Consider the following 26,880-nt stretch of genomic DNA (forward strand, 5'->3'; position numbering starts at 1 on the left):
GGAGGGCCAAAAAGCACTTTCTGTCCCTTCAAAAGCTTTTTTAGATGAAATAGAGGTATTTGATAAAAATTTTGGAAAATTGTTTTAGCTTTTTCAGAAAGCTAAAAACAGCTTTTTGAAAAAAAAAAACCCATTTTGGAGCTTTCCAAACAAAGCACTTTTAAGCCGGGTCGGAAAGCTATTTTTTGACCAAAATATCCGTGATAAAATATAACAATCACACAAAATGTCCCTTTTCACCAATTTTATCACCTAGCTAGAAAATTTGTTATATTATAAAAAAATTTAATAAACGCTAATAATTATAATATTTTATATCTTTATTATTGTATTATACTATAAATATACTATTATATTACATTAGGTCATAATACATTGATATGTTATGTTAAATAATTTAATATTATATTAAATTATTATGTTGTAGTATATAATATTATATTACTATATTATAATAATATTATATTACATTACAGTAATATTATACTATATCATATATTTATGTTTTAATACATATTATATTTTATTATACTCTGTTGTATAATACTATGCAATGTTCTTTATGGCCATTTTGTCATATCAAAAGTACTTTCTCAATTTGTTTACCAAACATATTTTAAAGTGACACAAACACTTTGAAAATATAGTTAACAAACATGAAACAATTTTTTTATAAAAGCACTACTTCAGAAAACTCTACTCCCAAAAGTTTTACTACCAACAATTCTCCCAAATAAGGCCTAAGAACTCTGAAGAGCCCAATCAAACGTATAAAGCATACTTAGGGTGCAAATGGGTCGGGTTGACCCGTGACTCGACCCGAACAGCTATGGTTAGACACGACCCGAACTCGAATTAGAGGACCCACGAGGTCCCACGGGGTCAGGTTGGGTCTTAAAATTGGACTCGTTCTATTTTTCAGGTCGAGTCTGGGTTTACTGAATCTTAACCCGACTAGGCCTATTTTTTTGGATCAATTTTAGATCATTTACCCAACTACCTGATCTGACCCGACTCGAATCCGAATTACCTGCTTAGACCTGTAGGCAAGTAGAGGCTCAAATTCGCCTTAGATGCATCATTCCTCCTCCTGCACCATTTTTCAAACGAATGGTTGTAGCAGTTGTCTGTAGACCAGCAGGCCATCCAAGCTGCCAAGCCATCTTCTTTTTTTTTTTGGCTAGAGCGGGAATTAAAAAAAAAAAGCACGGGAGGCGTTTAAAGAGCTTTCATCATCACTGCCTCCACACACACAAGAGCTAGAGAGAGGGATCAGAGTTGGATCTTTCACGCGAAAGAAGGATCCACCTACCTTGGTGCAAATCCACCATCGGATCACCCACCGCAAAGATCTCAAAGCAACCAATGGATGATCCAACAACCGCCGGGTGCGAAGGAATGCTTAAGCCACCAATCACATATTTATTTCTCCCTGGAGCTTTCATACCTAAACAAACTATTAGAGTTAGCCATTTCTTCGAACGGTGAGAATGCATGCTATGCTCCTCGGAGAAAAATTGATGATCCTTTGAGTATGATTATCGGATGGTTGAGATAGACCAAAAGGCAAAAGAGAGACGGTGTACTGGTGAGGAGACGCAAGAGAAAGTATGGAGGAAAAAAAATAATGCCGACACGAGGAGGAAAAATAATAAAAAAATGCCTGTCACAGGAAACCGAGAAAGAAAGAGGCAAGAAGAGGACGGATATTTCTGAGCTTTTTTTCCCTATTCAAGGCGAAACACCTCTTTTAACTTAAAACACAAAAGAATCATCAATACCAAATAATAAAATTTTCACAACTGATTATTGGCTAATAAAAATTTTGGAGTTGTTTTCTTAACAAATTCTTATATTTTCTTCGGAGGGAAAGTTCCAAGCTTTCTAGTAAGGACCCGACCCAATCCAGATCTGACCCGGACCCGAATTTTTTGGTTCGGGTCAGAGTTATGGAGCCGACCTAACCCAAATAATCCGTTGGGTTGAAAATTGTAGTTGTGGACCCCATCCGACCCGATCTTCAAATGGGTGGGATTTGGGTCCAAAATTAAGACCCGAACAAACAACTGGGTTGGGTTGGGGTCACTCAAGGCCCGACATGACCCATTTGCACCCCTAGGTATACCTATTAAACACATAGGAGAGAAGTCTCAAATGGGTGGGGTTTGGATCTATTACACTGTTGATACCTCTGGTGTCTCGGTAGCTGGCCTTTTTTTTTTTCCTTCTGTTTATTGGTTTTTGTTTCTTTTAACTTTCGAAGGGAGAGGGGGAACACTCAACTATTCTGTTGGAGGTAAATGGCAAGTCTTTCGAGCCATGGGTTGCCCAGCACCCCATAATTATGATATGATTAATTAGATTTGCCCAAATTCTTATCCAAAAGCATGGTAAAGTTTTTATTTACTTGTACATCGTTATAAAAATTTCTATTTGCACGCCTATCCATTAAGAATATTTTAGTCATTTTAATTTAAAACCGTGAATTTTTTAACGGCGTTAGATGGCATGGGTACCAATGCAAAAATAAGAATAAAAAAGGGTATAATAGCAAAACAAATATTTTATAAGGGTATACATGCAAATATCAATTTTGAAAGGGTATTCACGCAAAATCCGATATTTAGAAGGGTATTAATGCAAAAAATCTTAATATCTATGCCATGACACGCACATCAGATTGGCAACTAGAAAAATTCTTCCTGTCCTTCCTACTGAAAGTTCCAAGCAGAGACAAAAAACAATGGGGTTCCCTTCCACCCCAGGGTCAAGGCCTTCCCATTCTTGTCCAGCGTGCAGAAGTGGCCATTAGCAAACTGCTTACCTAGCAGGCTAGCTTGGTAATGTGACCACTGATTCATCTCAGTCTCGACGAGGCCATAACGAGCAAAGAATGACCTCCACACGCTGATGCCTACATGCCTGACCACCCTCTCACTGCCCTCGGCCGCAATGATGCTTTGGATTCCCTGCGAAAGGAAGGATCCCTCTGTAGCCATTCTAGTTTTGTCATCCCTATCCATAAAACTAGCCAGGTAGTCAAAGAAGGTACTGTAGAAAAACAAAGCTTCAGTGAAGCGGTTGGTGAAAGACGGGGAATTCAGCTCGGCTTCGACATCCATAACTGTCATTATGCATGGCTTAAGTTTACGCATTACTCTCATGACATTCTCAAGCCTGTCAGACCTCACAATCATAAAGCTCATAACAAATGCAGAGTAGACACCGATCGCTTCGCCCACCTCCAGTTCAAACATATCTTCATTGAGATCCTTAATATCTGAAACTATCACTGCTTTAAACCTTAAAGGCAAGCCTAAAGCTTCAGCAAAGCTTACCAGCCTGTTACCAGTTGCAGTGATGGCCTCTTCTGATGAACCCACTGCACTAATCTTCAGACGGTCGATTGGACAAGTTGATCTTGTGGCAAGAGCTTGCAACAAAATAACCCACCGGAGCCCGTGCTGGATCGAGAGATCGATCACATGGATTTTTCTTGCGGTTGCCACATTGTCCAAAATGGTCTGCACAGAAGCGAAATCCATGATTTGCCTGAGTAGCATCTTCTTGTGGACTGCCAGATGCAACGGATGGGCAGATAGCGTTGCTTTGATGACCTCTTGTGCTGTCATTCCCCTATCCTTTGGAACCTTCCAAGAAAGCCCTCCAGTTTCTCTATTGATCCTTTCTTGTAATGCATCTGCGAAGTAGAAAACAACTCTCTGAACTGGATTTCCAGTGTCGGATGACAGCCTGCGACACTCCTGAAGTAAATTGCCAGCCCGATCATATTGCTGGTTGCTTACCTTCTCCGCCGCGGCCAGAAGAAGGCTTGCGAGGTCGACGTTCTTGATTTCCTCATTCGTGAGGCCTAAAAACGAGAAGCCAACACGATGCCGAGGATCACTTTCTTTATGGGTTGACATCTGAACAAAATGGGCAGCAGCAATTCTGATGACGTCCTCCGTCGATAACTCATCACCTCCTTCCGTCGGGTACGTGCCCCCGTCAGTTGCTTCATTCAGCTTTTCTCCACTCAGGCGACCGTGGCTAGATCTGTAGTTGTTCAGAAGCTCTAATGATGAGATGGTCGCCGGGGATGGCTTCTCCTTCGATCCAAGGAGCTCGGAGATTTCAGGCAGCGGTGGCTGCTCTATCTCTGTCTCCAGGGCCAAAGGTTTGTCCAGGGACTGCATTGCTGCAGAAATCGTATCGAGCTGCATGTCATCCATCGCTGCAAGATCTTGGAAGCATTGCTGCTCACTGGATACCAAGGGGGTTCCTTTCTCGGAGGGGCCATCATGGTGGTATAAGTTGTAACCTGACCAAAGGTCATCAATGCATTCTTCTTCAAATCCCTGAAGAGGGCTGTAGCCTTGCTGTGCACCATCATAATCGAAGCACTGAGCAGAGAAGGGAGAGCCCAACATCTCGGAAGCAAAGCTTTGTTTAGTGCTAAGCTTCTTCACAAGATTTCGCAATTCCAGATTTATATGGGCTCTGATAAAAGTTTTATGAGCTGAACGATCCAAAGGCTTGGACATTTGGTGGTGCAAATCCACGAGCGAACGGAATCCAACAAGGGGAAATGACAGGAAAGCTGAAGTAATCCATGACAACATCGTTAATATAAGACAGTCCTATTGATAACTTGCATGATTGTACGCATCATTCAAGCCATGGTATATGCCAATTATTCTCGCGTTTTCCAATGGCTTTCCCCAGCTAAGAACAAGTCACATAATACGACTCATCGATCAATGGCGGCATCATTTTTTATATTTTTTATGATTATTTCATCTGTTTGGCTCCAGATACAAGCAGTTGGTGGATGGCTAGGTATGTGGCAACTAATCATAGAAATGAGAGGACCAAAATGTTATTAAACCCAATACCAGGGGAAGCAGAAAGTGTGAAAACATAGATTGGGCGGTGTAACCAATCATGGCCTGCACGATGACTTACAACGAGTTAGTTGCACAGGGCCCACATATGAAGAAACCTCAATAATAAAAGCTTTAAGATTAGAAATATTATAATATTTAAATAAGAATGTAGTTTTTTTTAATGGTTTCATTACGACGAGGTTTCAAATGGCACAGGCTATTTGTCTCGCTCGAAAATTCTTCCGAGACAAAAGGCGGGAGCAAGAGACAAGCAATGAATTGGTGCCATCAAAGTCCAAATTCCAGACTAGTTTCTCTTTAATTCGATAAAGATTTCTATTCACCGAGTGTAATAGACAGTAGCAAGAAGTTGTCTTCAGAAGCCGGCAAATAAGATAGGAAGCAACTAAGGCCCCATTTAGGGGAGCTTTTGGTGGACCAAAAAGTACTTTCTGACCCTCCAAAAATACTTTCTGACCATCCAAAAATATTTTTAGATAAAATAGAAGTATTTATTAAAAATTTCAAAAAATTGTTTTAGCTTTTTCAGAAAGCTAAAAACAGCTTTTTGGAAAAAGCTCCATTTTGGAGCTTTCCAAACAAAGCACTTTTAAGCCGGGTCGAAAAGCTATTTTTTGACCAAAATACCCGTAATAAAATATAACAATCATACAAAATGTCCCTTTAATAATTATTTCACCAATTTTATCACTTAGCTAGAAAATTTGTTATATTATAAAAAATTAATTTACGCTAATAATTATAATATTTTATATATTTATTATTATATTATACTAGAAATATAATTACATTATATCATAATACATTGATATGTTGTGTTAAATAATTTAATATTATATTAATTATTATGCTATAGTATAGAATATTATATTACCATATTATAATAATATTATATTACATTACAGTAATATTATACTATATCATATATTTATGTATTAATACATATTATATTTTATTATGCTCTTTTGTATAATACTATGCAATATTTTTTGTAGCCATTTTGTCATACCAAAAATACTTTCTAAATTTGTTTACTAAACAGATGTTAAAGTGGTACAACACTTTAGAAATGTAATTACCAAACAGCAAACAACTTTTTATAAAAGCTCTACTTTCAAAAGCTCTACTTCCAACAGCTCTCCCAAACGGGGCCTAAGAACCCTAAAGAGCCCAATCATACGTATAAGGTATACCTAAGGCTGCAAATGGGTCGGGTTGACACGTGACCCACCCCACCCCGGTTAGACCCGACCCGGATCCGAATTGGAGGACCCGTGGGGGCAGGTAGGGTCGAGTCCTAAAAATTGGACCCGTTCTATTTTTCAGGTCAGATCTAGGTTAACTAAATCTTGATCTGACCTGGCCCATTTTTTTGAATTAATTTTAGATCGTTTATCCAACGATCCGATCCGACCCGACCCGAACCCGAATTATCCATTTAGCCCTGCAGGCCCACAGGCAAGTAGAGGCTCAGATTTGCCTTCGATGCATCATTCCTCCTCCTGCACCATTTTTCAAACGAATGGTTGTAGTGGTTGTTTGTAAACCAGCACACCATCCAAGCTGCCAAGCCATCATTACCAAAATAAAAAAGCATGGGAGGCACCTAAAGAGCTTTCATCATCACTGCCTCCACACACACAAGAGAGAGAGGAATCAGAGTTACATCTTTCGGGCGAAAGAAGGATCCACCTACCTTAGTGCAAATCCACCGTCGGATTACCCACTGCAAAGATCTCAAAGCAATCAGTGGATGATCCAACAACCGCCAGGTGCGAAGGAATGTGGAAGCCGCCAATCGCATATTTATTTATCCCTGGAGCTCTCATACCTAAACAAACTATTAGAGTTAGGCATTTCTTCGAACAGTGAGAATGCATGCTATGCTCCTAAGCGAAAGATTGATGATCCATTGAGTTTGATTACCCGATAGTTGAGATAGATCAAAGGCAAAAGAGAGACGTTGTACGGGTGAGGAGACGCGAGAGAAAATATGAAGGAAAAAAAATAATGCCGACACGAGGAGGAAAAATAATAAAAAAATTTCTATCATAGGAAACCGAGAAAGCAAGAGGCAAGAAGAGGACGAAGATTTCTGAGCTTTTTTTGCCTATTCCCGGCGAAACACCTCTTTTAACTTAAAATAAAACATAAAATGATCATCAATACCAAATAACAAAATTTTCACAACTGATTATTGACTAATAAAAATTTTGGGGTTGTTTTCTTAACAAATTCTGATCGAAAATTTTTATCTTTTCTTCGGTGAAAAAGTTTCAAGCTTTCTAGTAAGGACCCGACCCTATCCGGATTTGACCCAGACTCGACTCAGACCCGAATTTTTTTGGTCGGGTCCGAGTTTCATATGGACCCGACCCCGACTCGAATGAGCCGTTGGGTTAAAAATGGTAGTTGTGAACCCGACCCGATCTGATCTTCAAATGGGTTGGATCGGGGTCCAAAATTAAGATCCGAATAAGAAACCAGGTTGGGTCGGGGTCACTCAAGACCCGACCCGATCCATTTGCATCACTAAGCATCCCTATTAAACACATAGGAGAGAGAAGTCCCACGCACACAATATATATACACACACACACCCCTATTAAATAGATAGGAGAGGAAACCACACTTATTAAATGAAAATGAGAGAGAAGCCACTCCCTTCTCCAGAACTTAAGAAAGTCACTAAAAAATCAGCAACTATAGAAGTTTATTGAAAATAAGTCTCTCATCTCAGACATCAACGTTCTACGAAAGCTTGAACTGGTCTCGCCATGCCAAGTGCCGAGACCAGTTCAAAGTCACCATTTGCTGCAAGACATAAAGTTCCATTCGATGGGGAGTTTTGTGTAAAAATACTGTTGTCAATTTTGAACCTGTCTCGCCATTTTGGGTGCCTGGACTAGTGTCAGTTTTGACTTATGGTTGTCATACTTGCTTGAGTTCGAGTTCACTGCTTAGCATCTCAGTAAACTCAATATCAATCCATGCCGAGATTAATAAGGCATAGGGTGCTAAAGCAGGTGTTCTTTATACCTGAATACTTAGTGATTGGGGTGATTATTGATGAGAAAACTTAGCCTTTACTCCGAGATTGCATTGCATTAAGCCAATATCATACAGTTGAGTGATGATGTAAGTATGTAACTTGTCTGAAGAATTAAAGATAGTTCTTTGTTTTGTGAACTGGGAGATAACGGAGAAAACAAAATTGTCAAGAACCACAAGCGACCGAGTTAGAGATCGGGCTGCTAAAACAATTGCTCAAAATATCAAATAAATGCATCCTGCATGGAAAGTGAGAAGGCAAGAGTTAGCATGTAGGAATCATGGTTGTATACTTTCAGGAAAAATCCATGCTGTGGATCATAACTGCATATTGTGAAACTTCAGCATATGGCTCCAAGAGCCACCAAGAGGAGGGAACATGACATGCTAGGACTCAAATACTTTAGCTTCCATATATAGGTTTCATGGCATAAAAAGGACTACAAGAATTTTGAAGTTATAAAATTTGGCAACATTTCAGGACCAACACTGGCCTCGTACTTGCTTTCAGCTCCTGTATGGCCTAATAAAAGCTAGTGTTAATATCCATTCCATGACACGCACATCAGATTGGCAACCAGAAAAATTCTTCCTGTCCTCCCTACTGGAACTTCCAAGCAGAGAGAAAACGCAATGGGGTTCCCTTCCACCCCAGGGTCAAGGCCTTCCCATTCTTGTCGAGCGTGCAGAAGTGGCCATTAGCAAACTGCTTACCCAGAAGGCTAGCTTGATAATGTGACCACTCATTCATCTCAGTCTCGACGAGGCCATAACGAGCAAAGAATGACCTCCACACGCTGATGCCTACATGCCTGACCACCCTCTCACTGCCCTCGGCCGCAATGATGCTTCGGATTCCCTGCCAAAGGAAGGATCCCTCTGTAGCGATTCTAGTTTTGTCATCCCTGTCCATAAAACTAGCCAGGTAGTCAAAGAAGGCACTGCAATAAAACAAAGCTTCAGTGAAGCGGTTGATGAAAGATGGGGAATTCAGCTCAGCTTCAACATCCGCAACTGTCATTATGCATGGCTTAAGTTTATGCATTACTCTCATGACATTCTCAAGCCTGTCAGGCCTCACAATCATGCTGCTCATAACCATTGCAGAGTGGACACCGATCGCTTCGCCCTCCTCCAGTTCAAACATATCTTCACTGAGATCCTTAATATCTGAAACTATCACTGCTTTAAAACTTAAAGGCAAACCTAAAGCTTCAGCAAAGCTTACCAGCCTGTTACCAGTTGCAGTGATGGCCTCTTCTGGTGAACCTACTGCACTAATCTTCAGACGGTCGATCGGACAAGTTGATCTTGTGGCCAGAGCTTGCAAGAAAATAACCCACCGGAGCCCGTGCTCGATCGAGAGATCGATTAGATGAATTTTCCTTGCGGTTACCACATTGTCCAAAATGGTCTGCACTGAAGTGAAATCCTTAATTTGCGCATATGGCACCTTCTTGTGGAGTGCCAGATGCAACGGGTGGGCGGATCGCGTTGCTTTGATGACCTCGTGTGCTGTCATTCCCCTATCCTTTGGAACCGTCCATGAAAGCCCTCTAGTTTCTCTATTGATCCTTTCTTGTAATGCATCTGCGAAGTAGAAAACAACTCTCTGAACTGGATTGCCAGTGTCGGATGACAGCCTGCGACACTCCTGAAGTAAATTGCTAGCCCGATCATATTGCTGGTTGCTTACCTTCTCCGCTGCGGCGAGAAGAAGGCTTGCGAGGTCGACGTTCTTGATTTCCTCATTCGTGAGGCCTAAAGACGAGAAGTCAGCAGGATGCCGAGGATCACTTTCTTTATGGGTTGACATCTGAACAAAATGGGCAGCAGCAATTCTGATGACTTCCTCCGTCGACAACTCATCACCTCCTCCCGTCGGGTATGCGACCCCGTCAGTTGGTTCATTCAGCTTTTCTCCACTCAGGCGACCGTGGCTAGATCTGTAGTTGTTCAGAAGCTCTAATGATGAGATGGTCACCGGGGATGCCTTCTCCTTCGATCCAAGGAGCTCGCAGATTTCAGGCAGCAGTGGCTGCTCTACCTCTGTCTCCAGGGCCAAAGGCTTGTCCAGGGACTGCATTGCTGCAGAAATCGTATCGAGCTGCATGTCATCCATCGCTGCAAGATATTGGAAGCATTGCTGCTCACTGGATACCAAGGGGGTTCCTTTCTCGGAGGGGCTATCATGGTGGTATAAGTTGTAACCTGACCAAAGGTCATCAATGCATTCTTCCTCAAATCCATGAAGAGGGCTGTAGCCTTGCTGTGCACCATCATAATCGAAGCATTGAGCAGAGAAGGGAGAGCTAAACATCTCCGAGGCAAAGCTTTGTTTAGTTCTAAGCTTCTTCACAAGATTTGGCAATTCCAGATTTACATGCATGGGCTGTGATAAAAGTTTTATGAGCTGAACGATCCAAAAGCTTGGACATTTGGTGGCGCAAATCCACGAGTGAACGGAATCCAACAAGGGGAAATGACAGGAAAGCTGAAGTAATCCATGACAACATCGTTAATATAAGACAGTCCTACTGATAACTTTCATGATTGTACGCATCATTCAAGCCATGGTATAATGCCAATTGTTCTCGCGTTTTCCAATGGCTTTCCCCAGCTAAGAACAAGTCACATAATACGACTCATTGATCAATGGCGGCATCAATTTTTATATTTGTATGATTATTTCATCTCTCTGGCTCCAGATACAAGCAGTTGGTGGGTAGCTAGCTATGTGGCAACCAATCATAGAATGAGAGGACCAAAATGTTATTAAACCCAATACCAGGGGACGCAGAAAGTGTGAATACATTGATTGGGCGGTGTAACCAATCATGGCCCGCACGATGACTTACAACGAGTTTGTTGCACAGGGCCCACATATCAAGAAACCTCAATAATAAAAGCTTTAAGATTAGAAATTTCATTATATTTAAATAAGAATGTAGTTTTTTTATGGTTTCATTACGACGAGGTATCAAAATGGCACAAGCTATTTGTCTGGCTCGAAAATTCTTCCGAGATAAAAGGTAGGAGCAAGAGACAAGCAAAGAATTGGTACCATCAAAGTCCAAATTCCAGACCAATTTCTCTTTAATTTGATAAAGATTTCTATTCACCCAGTGTCATAGACAGTAGCAAGAAGTTGTCTTCAGAAGCCGACAAATAAGATAAGAAGCAACTAAGGCCCCATTTAGAAGGGTTTTTGGAGGGCCAAAAAGCACTTTATGGCCCTCCAAAAGCTTTTTTAGATGAAATAGAGGTATTTGATAAAAATTTTGAAAAATTGTTTGAGTTTTTTCAGAAAACTAAAAACAGTTTTTTGGAAGAAACTTCATTTTGGAACTTTCTGAATAAGTACTTTTAAGCCAGGTCGAAAAGTTATTTTTTTGACCAAAATACCTCTGATAAAATATAACAATTACATAAAATATCCCTTTAATAATTGTTTAACTAATTTTATCACCTAGCTAGAAAATTTCTTATATTATGAAAAATTAATTTACAGTAATAATTATAATATTTTAAATATTTATTATTATATTATACTAGAAATATAATTACATTATATCATAATACATTAATATGTTATGTTAAATAATTTCATATTATATTAATTATTATGCTATAGTATACAATATTATATTACTATATTATAATGATATTATATTATATTATATTATATATTTATATATTAATATATATTATATTTTATTATGCTCTATTGTATAATACTATGCAATATTTTTTATAGCCATTTTGTCATACCAAAAATACTTTTTCAATTTATTTACCAAACATATGTTAAAGTGGTACAACACTTTAGAAATGTAGTTACCAAACAGCAAACAACTTTTTATAAAAGCTCTACTTCAGAAAGCTCTACTTCCAAAAGTTTTACTGCCAAGAGCTCTCCCAAACAGGGCCTAATAACTCTAGAGAGCCCAATCAAACGCACAAGGCATACCTAAGGCTGCAAATCGGTTGGGTTAACCCGTGACCTGACCCGACCAGCCCCGGTTAGACCAAACCCGGACCCAAATTGAAGGATCCATGGGGTCGGGTGTCCTAAAATTGGACTCGTTCTATTTTTCAGGTCGGGTCTGGGATTACTGAATCTTGACACGACTCGGACATGATCCGACCCATTTTTTTGGATCAATTTTGCATTGTTTATCCAACGACCTGATCCGACCCGACCTCGAATTACCTGTTTAGGCCCGCAGGCCCACCAGCAAGTAGAGGTTCAGATTCGCCTTCGATGCATCATTCCTCCTCCTGTACTATTTTTAAATGAATGGCTGTAGCGGTTGTCTGTAGACCAGTAGACCATCCAAGCTGCCAAGCCATCGTTACCAAAAAAAAAAAGCAAGGGATGCATCTAAAGAGTTTTCATCATCACTGCCTCCACACACACAAGAGAGAGAGGGATCAAAGTTGTATCTTTCGTGCGAAAGAAGGATCCACCTACCTTGGTGCAAATCCACCGTCGGATCACCCACCACAAAGATCTCAAAGCAACGAGTGGATGATCCAACAACAGCCGGGTGCAAAGAAATGCACCAGACACCGATCACATATTTATCTCTCTGGAGCTTTCATACCTAAACAAACTGTTAGAGTTAGGCATTTCTTCGAACGGTGAGAATGCATGCTATGCTCCTGAGAGAAAGATTGATGATCTATTGAGTTTGATTACCTGATGGCTGAGATAGACCAAAAGGCAAAAGAGAGACGTTGTACTGGTGAGGAGACGTGAGAGAAAGTATGAAGGAAAAAAAATAATGCCAACATGAGGAAAAATAATTAAAAAAATGCCTTTCACTGGAAACCGAGAAAGAAAGAGGCAAGAAGGGGACGAAGATTTCTGAGCTTTTTTCCCCTGGGCGAAACACCTCTTTTAACTTAAAACATAAAATAATCATCAATACGAAATAATAAAATTTTCACAACTAATTATTGACTAATAAAAATTTTGGGTTTGTTTTCTTAACAAATTCTAACTGAAAATTTTTATCTTTCCTTTGGTAGAAAAGTTCCAAGCTTTCTAGTAAAGACCTGACCAGATCCGGATCTGACCCGGACTCGAATTTTTTGGGTCGGGTTAGATTACATATGGAGCCGACCCGACCCGAATGACCTATTAAGTTAAAAACTGTAGCCGTAGACTCAACCCGATCCGATCTTCAAATGGGTCGGATCTGGATCCAAAATTAAGATCCGAACAAGAAACTGAGTTGGGTCGGGCTCACTCAAGATCCGACCCGACCCATTTGCATCCGTAGGTAGGGGTGGCAATCGGATCGGGTCAGGCATAAACAGGTCGGGTCAAATACAGGTCGGGTCAGAAAACTATAAATCTGAACCCGACCTGTTTATTAAACGGGTCAGGAATTGCAAACCTGAACCTGACCTGTTTATTAAACAGGTAACCCGACCCGACCCGTTTAACCTGTTTAATAAACAGGTAACCTGTTTACCCAACCCGACCCAATCTGTTTAACCTGTTTGCCCAACCTGACCCGTTTAACCTGTTTAGACCTGTTTAATCTGTCCAACCCAACCTGTTTAACCTGCCCAACCCGACCTGTTTAGACCTGTTTAGACTCGTTTAACCTGTTTAGACCTGTTTAACCCGTTTAACCTGTTTAGACCTGTTTAACTTGCCCAACAGTTAAACGGGTTAAACGGTTTAAACGGGTCAGACATCTAAAACCCGTATTCGACCCAATTAATAAACAGGTTAAACGGGTCGACCTGTTTACGACCCAAACCTTTTTAGGCCAAACCCAAACCTGTTTATGGCGGGTCGAACACGGGTCGGGTTGGCGGGTCGGGTCATATTTTGCCACCCCTACCCGTAGGCATACCTATTAAGCACATAGGAGAGAGAAATCTCTCACACAATTATATATATATTAAATAGATAGGAGAGAGAAACCACACTTATTAAATGAATAGGAGAGGAAAGCCACTCCCCTCTCCAGAATTTAAGAAAGCTACTAAAAAATCAGCAACTATAGAAGTTTTTATTGAAAATAAGCTTCTCATCTCAGAACGTTCTACGTAAGCTTGAACTGGTCTCGCCATGCCAGGTGCCGAGACTAGTTCAAAATCACTATTTGCTACAAGACATAAATCTCTATTCGATAGGGGGTTTTGTGTTAAAATATTGTTGTCAATTTTGCACCTGTCTCGCCATTTTGGGTGCCTTGACTAGTGTTAGTTTAGACTTATGGTTGTCATATTTGCTTGAGTTTGAGTTCGCTGCTTAGCATCTCAGTAAACTCAATATCAATTCATGTCGAGATTAAAAAGGCATAGTATAACAATTCAGGACCTCATCCAAAATGGCTAGCCGGAAGGTATTATTTGGATTTCTTGATTCTGTATAAGTACCCAGGATCTACCCAGCGAATAACCAATGCGGGACTAAACACACACCCGCACGGATTCTCACATACTCCCCCCGTTCAAGCCCTGACATCCTCGTCAGACTAAGGGTTCAAATCCCTTCAAATCTAATCACAACACCACAATCGGCCTGTAGCTAGCTCCAATGAATCCGTGCTACAGTGTTGACACATAGGGTGCTAAAGCAAGTGTTCTTTTTGCCTGAGTACTAAGTGATTGGGGTGATTATTGATGAGAAAACTTAGCCTTTACTCCAAGATCGCATCGCTTTATGTCAATATCATGCGGTTTAGTGATGATGTAACTTGTCTGAAGAATTAAAGATAGTTTTTTTTTTGTGAGCCGGGAGATGACGAAGAAAACAAAATTGTCAAGAACCAGAAGCAAGCGACCGAGTTAGAGATCGGGATGCTAAAACTATTGCTCAAAATATCAAATAAATGCATCCTGCTTGGAAAGTGAGAAGATAAGTGTTAGCATGTAGGAATCATGGTTGTTTACTTTCAGGAAAAATTAATGCTGTGGATCATACATAACTGCTTATTTTGAAACTTCAGGATAAGGCTCCAAGAGCCACCAAGAGGAGGGAACATGACATGCTAGGACTCAAATACTTTAGCTTCCATATATAGGTTTCATGGCATAAAAAGGACTACTAGAATTCTGAAGTTATAAAATTTGGCAACATTTCAGGACCGACACCTCATATTTGCTTTATGCTCCTGTATAGCCTAATAAAACCTAGTGTTAATATCTATTCCATGACACGCACATCAGATTGGCAACTAGAAAAATTCTTCCTGTCCTCCCTACTAAAACTTCCAAGCAGAGAGAAAAAGCAGTGGGGTTCCCTTCCACCCCATGGTCAAGGCCTTCCCATTCTTGTCGAGCCTTAAGAAGTGGCCATTAGCAAACTGTTTACCTAGCAGGCTAGCTTGGTAACGGGACCACTGATTCATCTCAGTCTCGACGAGGCCATAACGAGCAAAGAATGACCTCCACACGCTGATGCCTACATGCCTGACCACCCTCTCACTGCCTTCGGCCGCAATGATGCTTCGGATTCCCTGAGAAAGGAAGGATCCCTCTGTAGCCATTCTAGTTTTGTCATCCCTATCCATAAAACTAGCCAGGTAGTCAAAGAAGGCACTGTAGAAAAACAAAGCTTCAGTGAAGCGGTTGATGAAAGATGGGGAGTTCAGCTCAGCTTCAACATCCATAACTGTCATTATGCATGGCTTAAGTTTACGCATTACTCTCATGACATTCTCAAGCCTGTCAGGCCTCACAATCATAAAGCTCAGAACAAATGCAGAGTAGACACCGATCGCTTCACCCTCCTCCAGTTCAAACATATCTTCACTGAGATCCTTAATATCTGAAACTATCACTGCTTTAAAACTTAAAGGCAAGCCTAAAGCTTCAGCAAAGCTTGCCAGCCTGTTACCAGTTGCAGTGATGGCCTCTTCTGATGAACCTACTGCACTAATCTTCAGACGGTCGATTGGACAAGTTGATCTTGTGGCCAGAGCTTGCAACAAAATAACCCACCGGAGCCCGTGCTGGATCGAGAGATCGATCAGATGGATTTTCCTTGCGGTTGCCACATTGTCCAAAATGGTCTGCACTGAAGTGAAATCCATGATTTGCACATATGGCGTCTTCATGTGGAGTGCCATTGCACCGGGTGGGCGGATAGCGTTGCTTTGATGACCTCTTGTGCTGTCATTCCCCTATCCTTTGGAACCTTCCAACAAAGCCCTCCAGTTTCTCTATTGATCCTTTCTTGTAATGCATCTGCGAAGTAGAAAACAACTCTCTGAACTGGATTGCCAGTGTCGGATGACAGCCTGCGACACTCCTGAAGTAAATTGCTAGCCCGATCATATTGCTGGTTGCTTACCTTCTCCGCTGCGGCGAGAAGAAGGCTTGCGAGGTCGACGTTCTTGATTTCCTCATTCGTGAGGCCTAAAGACAAGAAGCCAGCAGGATGCCGAGGATCACTTTCTCTATGGGTTGACATCTGAACAAAATGGGCAGCAGCAATTCTGATGAAGTCCTCCGTCGATAACTCATCACCTCCTTCCGTCGGGTAGGTGACCCCGTCAGTTGCTTCATTCAGCTTTTCTCCACTCAGGCGACCGTGGCTAGATCTGTAGTTGTTCAGAAGCTCTAATGATGAGATGGTCGCCGGGGATGGCTTCTCCTTCGATCCAAGGAGCTCGGAGATTTCAGGCAGCGGTGGCTGCTCTATCTCTGTCTCCAGGGCCAAAGGTTTGTCCAGGGACTGCATTGCTGCAGAAATCGTATCGAGCTGCATGTCATCCATCGCTGCAAGATCTTGGAAGCATTGCTGCTCACTGGATACCAAGGGGGTTCCTTTCTCGGAGGGGCCATCATGGTGGTATAAGTTGTAACCTGACCAAAGGTCATCAATGCATTCTTCTTCAAATCCCTGAAGAGGGCTGTAGCCTTGCTGTGCACCATCATAATCGAAGCACTGAGCAGAGAAGGGAGAGCTAAACATCTCCGAAGCAAAGCTTTGTTTAGTGCTGTGCTTCTTCACAAGATTTGGCAATTCCAGATTTATATGGGCTCTGATAAAAGTTTCATGAGCTGAACGATTCGAAGGCTTGGACATTTGGTGGTGCAAATCAACGAGGGAACGGAATCCAACAAGGGGAAATGACAGGAAAGCTGAAGTAATCCATGACAACATCGTTAATATAAGACAGTCCTACCGATAACTTCATGATTGTACGCATCATTCAAGCCATGGTATGATGCCAATTGTTCTCGCGTTTTCCAATGGCTTTCCCCAGCTAAGAACAAGTCACATAATCCGACTCATTGATCAATGGCGGCATCAATTTGTATATTTTTATGATTATTTCATCTATTTGGCTCCAGATACAAGCAGTTGGTCTGTAGCTAGCTATGTGGCAACCAATCATAGAATGAGAGGACCAAAATCTTATTAAACCCAATACCAGGGGACGCAGAAAGTGTGAATACATTGATTGGGCGGTGTAACCAATCATGGCCTGCACGATGACTTACAACGAGTTAGTTGCACAGGGCCCACATATCAAGAAACCTCAATAATAAAAGCTTTAAGATTAGAAATTTCATTATATTTAAATAAGAATGTAGTTTTTTTATGGTTTCATTACGACGAGGTATCAAAATGGCACAAGCTATTTGTCTGGCTCGAAAATTCTTCCGAGATAAAAGGTAGGAGCAAGAGACAAGCAAAGAATTGGTACCATCAAAGTCCAAATTCCAGACCAATTTCTCTTTAATTTGATAAAGATTTCTATTCACCCAGTGTCATAGACAGTAGCAAGAAGTTGTCTTCAGAAGCCGACAAATAAGATAAGAAGCAACTAAGGCCCCATTTAGGAGGGTTTTTGGAGGGCCAAAAAGCACTTTCTGGCCCTCCAAAAGCTTTTTTAGATGAAATAGAGGTATTTGATAAAAATTTTGAAAAATTGTTTGGGTTTTTTCAGAAAGCTAAAAATAGTTTTTTTGGAAGAAGCTCCATTTTGGAGCTTTCCGAATAAGTACTTTTAAGCTGGGTCGAAAAGTTATTTTTTTGACCAAAATACCTATGATAAAATATAACAATTACATAAAATGTCCCTTTAATAATTGTTTAACTAATTTTATCACCTAGCTAGAAAATTTCTTATATTATAAAAAATTAATTTACAGTAATAATTATAATATTTTATATATTTATTATTATATTATACTAGAAATATAATTACATTATATCATCATACATTAATATGTTATGTTAAATAATTTAATAATATATTAATTATTATGCTATAGTATACAATATTATATTACTATATTATAATAATATTATATTACATTACAATAATATTATACTATATTATATATTTATGTATTAATATATATTATATTTTATTATGCTCTATTGTATAATACTATGCAATGTTTTTATAGCTATTTTATCATACCAAAAATATTTTTCAATTTATTTACCAAACATATGTTAAAGTGGTACAACACTTTGAAATGTAGTTACCAAACAGCAAACAACTTTTTATAAAAGCTCTACTTCCAAAAGTTTTACTGCCAAGAGCTCTCCCAAACAGGGCCTAATAACCCTAGAGAGCCCAATCAAACGCATAAGGCATACCTAAGGCTGCAAATCGGTTGGGTTAACCCGTGACCTGACCTGACCAGCCTCGATTAGACCAAACCCGGACCCAAATTGAAGGATCCATGGGGTCGGGTGTCCTAAAATTGAACTCGTTCTATTTTTCAGGTCGGATCTGAGATTACTGAATCTTGACACGACTCGGACCTGATCCGACCTATTTTTTTGGATCAATTTTGCATTGTTTACCCAACGACCTGATCCGACCCGACCTCGAATTACCTGTTTAGGCCCGCAGGCCCACCAGCAAGTAGAGGTTCAGATTCGCCTTCGATGCATCATTCCTCCTCCTGTACTATTTTTAAAATGAATGGCTGTAGCGGTTGTCTGTAGACCAGTAGACCATCCAAGCTGCCAAGCCATCGTTACCAAAAAAAAAAAGCAAGGGATGCATCTAAAGAGTTTTCATCACCACTGCCTCCACACACACAAGAGAGAGAGGGATCAAAGTTGTATCTTTCGTGCGAAAGAAGGATCCACCTACCTTGGTGCAAATCCACCGTCGGATCACCCACCGCAAAGATCTCAAAGCAACGAGTGGATGATCCAACAACAGCCGGGTGCAAAGAAATGCACCAGACACCGATCACATATTTATCTCTCTGGAGCTTTCATACCTAAACAAACTGTTAGAGTTAGGCATTTCTTCGAACGGTGAGAATGCATGCTATGCTCCTAAGAGAAAGATTGATGATCTATTGAGTTTGATTACCTGATGGTTGAGATAGACCAAAAGGCAAAAGAGAGATGCTGTACTGGTGAGGAGACGCGAGAGAAAGTACGAAGGGAAAAAAATAATGCCGACATGAGGAAAAATAATTAAAAAAATGTCTTTTACAGGAAACCGTTCGAACAAGAAACTGAGTTGGATCGGGCTCACTCAAGATTCGACCCGACCCATTTGCACCCATGGGCATACCTATTAACCACATAGGAGAGAGAAATCTCTCACACAATTATATATATATATATATATTAAATAGATAGGAGAGAGAAACCATACTTATTAAATGAATAGGAGAGGAAAGCCACTCCCCTCTCCAAAATTTAAGAAAGCTACTAAAAAATCAGCAACTATAGAAGTTTTTATTGAAAATAAGCTTCTTATCTCAGACATCGACGTTCTACGTAAGCTTGAACTGGTCTCGCCATGCCAGGTGCCGAGACTAGTTCAAAATCACTATTTGATACAAGACATAAATCTCTATTCGATAGGGGGTTTTGTGTTAAAATATTGTTGTCAATTTTCAACCTGTCTCGCCATTTTGGGTGCCTTGACTAGTGTCAGTTTAGACTTATGGTTGTCATACTTGCTTGAGTTTGAGTTCACTGCTTAGCATCTCAGTAAACTCAATATCAATTCATGCCGAAATTAAAAAGGCATAGTATAACAACTCAGGACCTCATCCAAAATGGCTAACTGGAAGGTATTATTTGGATTTCTTGATTCTATATAAGTACCCAGGATCTACCCAGCGAATAACCGATGTGGGACTAAACACACACCCGTACAAATTCTCACATACTTCCTCCGTTCAAGCCCCGACATCCTCGTCAGACTAAGGGTTCAAATCCATTCAAATCTAATCACAACACCACAATCGACCCGTGGTTAGCCCCAATGAATCCGTGCTACAATATTGACACATAGGGTGCTAAAGCAAGTGTTCTTTATGCCTGAGTACTAAGTGATTGGGGTGATTATTGATGAGAAAACTTAGCCTTTACTCTGAGATTGCATTGCATGGTGCCAATATCATGCAGTTGAGTGATAATGTAACTTGTCTGAAGAATTAAAGATAGTTCTTTGTTTTGTGAACTGGGAGACGACGCAGAAAACAAAATTGTCAAGAACCAGAAGCAAGCGACCGAGTTAGAGATTGGGCTGCTAAAACTCTTGCTCAAAATATCAAATAAATGCATCCTGCTTGGAAAGTGAGAAGGTAAGAGTTAGCATGTAGGAATCATGGTTGCTTACTTTCAGAAAAAATTCATGCTGTGGATCAGACATTACTGCATATTGTGAAACTTCAGCATAAGGCTCCAAGAGCCACCAAGAGGAGGGAACATGACATGCTAGGACTCAAATACTTTAGCTTCCATGTATAGGTTTCATGGCATAAAAAGGACTACAAGAATTCTGAAGTTATAAAATTTGGCAACATTTCAGGACCGACACCTCATACTTGCTTTCTGCTCCTGTATGGCCTAATAAAACTTAGTGTTAATATCTATTCCATGACACGCACATCAGATTGGCAACTAGAAAAATTCTTCCTGTCCTCCCTACTGAAACTTCCAAGCAGAGAGAAAAAGCAATGGGGTTCCCTTCCACCCCATGGTCAAGGCCTTCCCATTCTTGTCGAGCCTTAAGAAGTGGCCATTAGCAAACTGCTTACCAAGCAGGCTAGCTTGGTAATGTGACCACTGATTCATCTCAGTCTCGACGAGGCCATAACGAGCAAAGAATGACCTCCACACGCTGATGCCTACATGCCTGACCACCCTCTCACTGCCCTCGGCTGCAATGATGCTTTGGATTCCCTGCGAAAGGAAGGATCCCTCTGTAGCCATTCTAGTTTTGTCATCCCTATCCATAAAACTAGCCAGGTAGTCAAAGAAGGCACTGTAGAAAAACAAAGCTTCAGTGAAGCGGTTGATGAAAGATGGGGAATTCAGCTCAGCTTCAACATCCGCAACTATCATTATGCATGGCTTAAGTTTATGCATTACTCTCATGACATTCTCAAGCTTGTCAGGCCTCACAATCATGCTGCTCATAACCATTGCAGAGTGGACACCAATCGCTTCGCCCTCCTCCAGTTCAAACATATCTTCACTGAGATCCTTAATATCTGAAACTATCACTGCTTTAAAACTTAAAGGCAAGCCTAAAGCTTCAGCAAAGCTTACCAGCCTGTTACCAGTTGCTGTGATGGCCTCTTCTGATGAACCTACTGCACTAATCTTCAGACGGTCGATTGGACAAGTTGATCTTGTGGCAAGAGCTTGCAACAAAATAACCCACCGGAGCCCGTGCTTGATCGAGAGATCGATCAGATGGATTTTCCTTGCGGTTGCCACATTGTCCAAAATGGTCTGCACTGAAGTGAAATCCATGATTTGCACATATGGCGTCTTCATGTGGAGTGCCATTGCACCGGGTGGGCGGATAGCGTTGCTTTGATGACCTCTTGTGCTGTCATTCCCCTATCCTTTGGAACCTTCCAACAAAGCCCTCCAGTTTCTCTATTGATCCTTTCTTGTAAAGCGTCTGCGAAGTAGAAAACAACTCTCTGAACTGGATTGCCAGTGTCGGATGACAGCCTGCGACACTCCTGAAGTAAATTGCTAGCCCGATCATATTGCTGGTTGCTTACCTTTTCTGCTGCGGCGAGAAGAAGGCTTGCGAGGTCGACGTTCTTGATTTCCTCATTCGTGAGGCCTAAAGACGAGAAGCCAGCAGGATGCCGAGGATCACTTTCTCTATGGGTTGACATCTGAACAAAATGGGCAGCAGCAATTCTGATGACGTCCTCCGTCGATAACTCATCACCTCCTTCCGTCGGGTACGTGCCCCCGTCAGTTGGTTCATTCAGCTTTTCTCCACTCAGGCGACCGTGGCTAGATCTGTAGTTGTTCAGAAGCTCTAATGATGAGATGGTCGCCGGGGATGGCTTCTCCTTCGATCCAAGGAGCTCGGAGATTTCAGGCAGCGGTGGCTGCTCTATCTCTGTCTCCAGGGCCAAAGGTTTGTCCAGGGACTGCATTGCTGCAGAAATCGTATCGAGCTGCATGTCATCCATCGCTGCAAGATCTTGGAAGCATTGCTGCTCACTGGATACCAAGGGGGTTCCTTTCTCGGAGGGGCCATCATGGTGGTATAAGTTGTAACCTGACCAAAGGTCATCAATGCATTCTTCTTCAAATCCCTGAAGAGGGCTGTAGCCTTGCTGTGCACCATCATAATCGAAGCACTGAGCAGAGAAGGGAGAGCCCAACATCTCGGAAGCAAAGCTTTGTTTAGTGCTAAGCTTCTTCATAAGATTTGGCAATTCCAGATTTATATGGGCTCTGATAAAAGTTTTATGAGCTGAACGATTCGAAGGCTTGGACATTTGGTGGTGCAAATCAACGAGTTAACGGAATCCAACAAGGGGAAATGACAGGACAGCTGAAGTAATCCATGACAACATCGTTAATATAAGACAGTCCTACTGATAACTTTCATGATTGTACGCATCATTCAAGCCATGGTTGTGAGATAAGGGCTGAAGACGGCAGCCCCAGCCGACTTCAGCCCCGTTCTTTTGGGGGAAGAGCCGGAATAGAGGATCGCGAACGCGATCCTCTCCGGCCCCTCCGGGGGCGATCGGGGCGAGGGCGTCGTGGGCATCCGCGGCACCCCCCCCTCCAGCTAATCCGCGGCCAATCCGGCCACGGATTTCGCTCGACCGCCGCGATTCACGCGGCGGAGAGCCGTTGCCCTAGGGCTATAAAGCCTTTCCCCCCTCCTCCAGATCACCGCCGAGCTCCCTCTTCTTCCTCTCCTCCCTCTCCTCTCCCTCTCCTTCCTCTACTCCCGCTTCCCAAGTGGCCGGCGAGCCGCCTCGGCCAACCACCATCACCACTTGAGCCTCCTCTGTTTTGAGCTCTCCTTCCTCTCCGGAAAGCACCGCTGCCGTCGCCGCTGCTAGCTGCCGGACCGAGCCACCTGCTGCCGGAATCTGCCACCTCCGTCGACCGCCGGTGAGCCTCCTTCTCCTTGCCTTCGTCTTTTGCCAAATAACGTGATATTTTCCCCTGTTTTTGCCCCAAACCGAGATCCTTCTCGGTTCTTCCTCGACGCCGGTCGCCGCAGCAATCTGCGCCGGCCACGACCGCCCTACCGACAGCCGCATCCCCCGCGAGCCGCCGGCCGGGCCACTGTCCGGCCACCTAGGCCGGCCACCCTGCTGCCCTCCTTCCTCCCTCGTTTTCCCATCTCCCCTGTCCATGGGGAGATCGGGAAGGAAGAAGGCCCATTGTGGGCCGTGAGCACTTTGATGGGCCGTTGGGCCCAGTCCACTGCAGGCCCAACTTGGGCCCAGTCCAGTCCGGTTGGGCCCAGTTGGGCAGTACCTTTGTGGGCCCAACTTGGGCCCAGTTCAGATCCGAACCCGGAACCCGAACCCGAACCAGAACCCGAAACCCGAAACCCGGAACCCAAAATCCGAACCTATTTGGCCAATAAATGAAATTTTTCAGTTCAGCCCTTGGCAGTATATTATTTCACAAAAAGGTATTCTGTAATTTGTATTTGATCCCTGTAGGAAAGATTTATTACATAAAGTCCCTCAACTATATTTGTTTGGTCCTTTTACCCAAGTTTTATTACAGAACGGTGCTATGTAATTAGACATTGGTCCCTGAAACGAATTTTTATTGCATAAATGAACAAATTAGAGGCCAACCTTGGGAGGGCCCTATTGGGCCGAGTCTATGTGGGCCCATTGGGCCGTATCTGATGTGGGCCCTATCGGGCCATGTTCATTATGGACCAACTCTGGGCCCTGTTGGGCCGTGCCCAGTAGTATTATTTTTGGACTTTTGCTTAGCTCTGAAATTAACAAAGAAATTAATTAAATTTAAACAGGTGAACCTGATCCGCCTACCTGAAGTAGGGATTAAGCGAGAAGATGTAAGTAACTTAATACTTCAAGTGTGATTTCCAAATTGTTTGATAAACTGATTAAGTTTCGACATATGTTTTGTATTTAGTAAAATGGGTCTAGCATGTTAAATTTTATTTGAAAATTATGCTCTGAAATCCATAAATTATGACTGGGCAATTTATGAAATCTGTTTATATATATATATGCATTCTCAGCATGGCTATGATCTGTTCTGTTCTGTTCTGGCCCCGCCAATGGGGATTATACGTTGGACCTGTCGACTTGTAATCTGTGAGGAACCGGTTTCGACACCGCGCCACCGGTGATTAGAATAGTGGTTTCTGGACACCGGCTGCCATCGGTGGGTAAATATAGTGGATTTGGCACTTTTGTGCAACACCGGCTGCCATCGGTGGGTAAATATAGTGGATTTGGCACTTTTGTGCGACACCGGCTGCCATCGGTGGATAATAATAGTGGATTTGGCACTTTGTGCAACCCATGCCACTGGGGTACGTGGCCGTAGCCTGTTTGTGTTGAGATTATGATATCAGAGTTTTTGGAAAAATGATAATAAGTTTTGAGAACAGTAAAACAATGTTATTTATGAATTATTCCAGTTACTATCCTGTATTTTGATCTGATATGCTCTGACCCCACTTTGGGGTATTTTGTTGCTTACTGGGCTAGTGTAGCTCATTATTTTATTTTCTCTGTTTTTCAGATCCAGAGGCTTGATCGCACGGGATTGGGGAGTGCGTTAGATTCCTGATGATTTCTTCAGTTATTGGCATTTTAGTTAGATTAGTTTGGACATTTGAATTATGTTGGCAAATATGCTATTCTGAAATTTTGTAAGACTGCTTTTTGAATAATTATGTCATCTTTAAACATATGTGATTGCTTTGATATGATCAGCTGCCTTGCACGCCTGGGCGGCCCGCCGCACGGGCGTGCGGCGTCTGTCACGCCTCGGGCTCGGGGCGTGACAGATTTGGTGGTATCAGAGCTCAGGTTTAAGATCACTAGGGATCATAAGAGAAACAGTTATATTTGAGCCTAAGATTTAGAATTCCTAGGATTCGTCGGAAAGATTGAGAGATGGGTAGGAACTAAACAAGGGGATAATGTTTATTTGTTTTTGCTAATTATCTCATATTATTCTGTTTGGATGATTTTATAACATCTATATATTTTTTTTACTGAATCAGAATGCCGCCTCGTCGTGTCCGTAGCCTGAATCGGATGGTCAGGGGCTCTCGGGGAAGAGCCCCTACTAACCAAGCTGGCGAGGCATCGCATAGCTCAGGACCCCAGGGTCAATCAACTCTAGAAACTGCCGTCGGAAATCAAACTCGGGTGCTCGAACTGATTGAGGAGGTCGTTGGGTTAGTACGCCAACAGAGGCAACAACCTCAGCAACCAATCCAGCAAGTCATTGATCCTCCGGAGCAAAGAAGGAGTATAGCTGAATTCAAGAGAATGGCTCCTTCGGCTTTTAAAGGCACTACTAGTCCTCAAGAGGCCGAAGCCTGGATAGATGAAATGGAGAAAGCCTTCAGAGCAATGGAGTGCACCGATGAAGAGAAGGTCAGATTTGCCACCTATATGCTTCAGGACCGAGCTCATCATTGGTGGATGTCTGTGGAGCGCACATTGGCACCCGAGCAGGAGGCACTTACCTGGCAGAGGTGTCACGACCCCCGCCCCGTTCCCGGCGGGCCGCCGCGACGGTCCTAGGGTGCGGGTAGGCATAAGGCCACCAGCCACCGCGTAGAACCCTACTACCTATCAATCATCAATAAATCTTGAAAAATTTGGCATGATGCATGCACAAAATGATCACTTTTCCTATAGTGACCTGTCAGGATTATCTCAATACATACAACACACTACCTGTCAGAGCAGCAATCACATAATCTGTCACATAATAAACCTGGACAATATATAGCAATACATTATCACAGGCACACAATTGATCTGCACACATATATATATATACCTGCTTCCCAATCCATCCATGGTCAAACCCATATCCACAACAGGATCTATGACTGTAACTATGCACTATATACAATAGAAGGTTTATAATACACCAAAAGGTATAAACCTCTATCTACATTATACTATACTATGGAGCGGCACAGCTAGCATGCAACCACAAATCCTGCTCCTCTCTATACAATACCTGCCCTGCAATCAAAAACACCAAACTGGGGAGTGAGTATATAAATACTCAGTGAGTGGAGTAGAGAGTACTATGCACATGAGACAGAATATAATCATGGCTCGAGATGAAATCTCAAGATCAATAACAAGATGAACATGATCTCAACATAGAGAATATGGAGTAAATCATCAATATCACCACAATCAATATCAACTCATCTAAAGCATATATGGAATAATCAAGTAAACATATATGCTACTCATGAATATGCTCAACAGGTCATAGTACTGAATCATATAAATCAGGTGTCAATAGGCTGAATCATCAACAAGATAGCTATCGGGAGGTGGGTTTTATGCCCCAGGCGAACCAGCAACAACTCCCTACTGCCATATGCATATATCGAATATGACACCACACCAATATGTAAATCATCACTAGACAGCTGTCGGGAGGTGGGTTTTACGCCCCAGGCGAACCAGCAACAAC

At 42.0% G+C, this 26,880-nt stretch overlaps 5 protein-coding genes across 5 annotated transcripts; all 5 read right to left on the reverse strand.

Annotated features, from left to right (window-relative positions):
• Positions 1-2,711: 2,711 nt before the first annotated feature.
• Positions 2,712-4,622, reverse strand: LOC103724040 (DELLA protein RGL1-like). The gene has a single exon (XM_008815168.2). The coding sequence runs from the start codon at positions 4,620-4,622 to the stop codon at positions 2,712-2,714; it is 1,911 nt and encodes a 636-aa protein (XP_008813390.2).
• Positions 4,623-8,559: 3,937 nt separating this feature from the next.
• LOC103724039 (scarecrow-like protein 23) lies at positions 8,560-10,347 on the reverse strand. The gene has a single exon (XM_008815167.3). The coding sequence runs from the start codon at positions 10,345-10,347 to the stop codon at positions 8,560-8,562; it is 1,788 nt and encodes a 595-aa protein (XP_008813389.2).
• A 4,840-nt stretch (positions 10,348-15,187) lies between these two features.
• On the reverse strand, positions 15,188-16,054 carry LOC103724038 (DELLA protein RGL1-like). The gene has a single exon (XM_008815166.3). The coding sequence runs from the start codon at positions 16,052-16,054 to the stop codon at positions 15,188-15,190; it is 867 nt and encodes a 288-aa protein (XP_008813388.3).
• On the reverse strand, positions 15,573-17,094 carry LOC149751061 (uncharacterized). The gene is made up of 2 exons (XM_089928321.1): positions 16,279-17,094; positions 15,573-16,172 (listed from the first exon to the last, which is right to left on the reverse strand). Exons 1-2 carry the CDS (start codon positions 17,092-17,094, stop codon positions 16,101-16,103), a joined length of 888 nt encoding a protein of 295 aa, XP_089784447.1. The 3' UTR covers positions 15,573-16,100.
• Positions 17,095-20,853: 3,759 nt separating this feature from the next.
• LOC120112943 (DELLA protein RGL1-like) lies at positions 20,854-21,723 on the reverse strand. The gene has a single exon (XM_039133159.2). The coding sequence runs from the start codon at positions 21,721-21,723 to the stop codon at positions 20,854-20,856; it is 870 nt and encodes a 289-aa protein (XP_038989087.2).
• Positions 21,724-26,880: the final 5,157 nt, after the last annotated feature.

Source organism: Phoenix dactylifera, chromosome 17 (genome assembly GCF_051530095.1).
Source record: "Phoenix dactylifera cultivar Ajwa chromosome 17, Ajwa_hap1_PhDact_Kaust_v1.1, whole genome shotgun sequence".
NCBI lineage: Eukaryota > Viridiplantae > Streptophyta > Magnoliopsida > Arecales > Arecaceae > Phoenix > Phoenix dactylifera.

What these genes read in the sequence shown, in the direction of transcription:
- LOC103724040 (XM_008815168.2), bottom strand. Translation starts at nt 4,622, where the DNA reads ATGTTGTCATGGATTACTTCAGCTTTCCTGTCATTTCCCCTTGTTGGA.
- LOC103724039 (XM_008815167.3), bottom strand. Translation starts at nt 10,347, where the DNA reads ATGCATGTAAATCTGGAATTGCCAAATCTTGTGAAGAAGCTTAGAACT.
- LOC103724038 (XM_008815166.3), bottom strand. Translation starts at nt 16,054, where the DNA reads ATGGCACTCCACATGAAGACGCCATATGTGCAAATCATGGATTTCACT.
- LOC149751061 (XM_089928321.1), bottom strand. Translation starts at nt 17,094, where the DNA reads ATGTTGTCATGGATTACTTCAGCTTTCCTGTCATTTCCCCTTGTTGGA. An exon ending in TTCTCGCCGCAGCGGAGAAG is followed by an intron (nt 16,173 to 16,278) that starts GTAAGCAACCAG and finishes TCTACTTCGCAG; the next exon opens with ATGCATTACAAGAAAGGATC.
- LOC120112943 (XM_039133159.2), bottom strand. Translation starts at nt 21,723, where the DNA reads ATGGCACTCCACATGAAGACGCCATATGTGCAAATCATGGATTTCACT.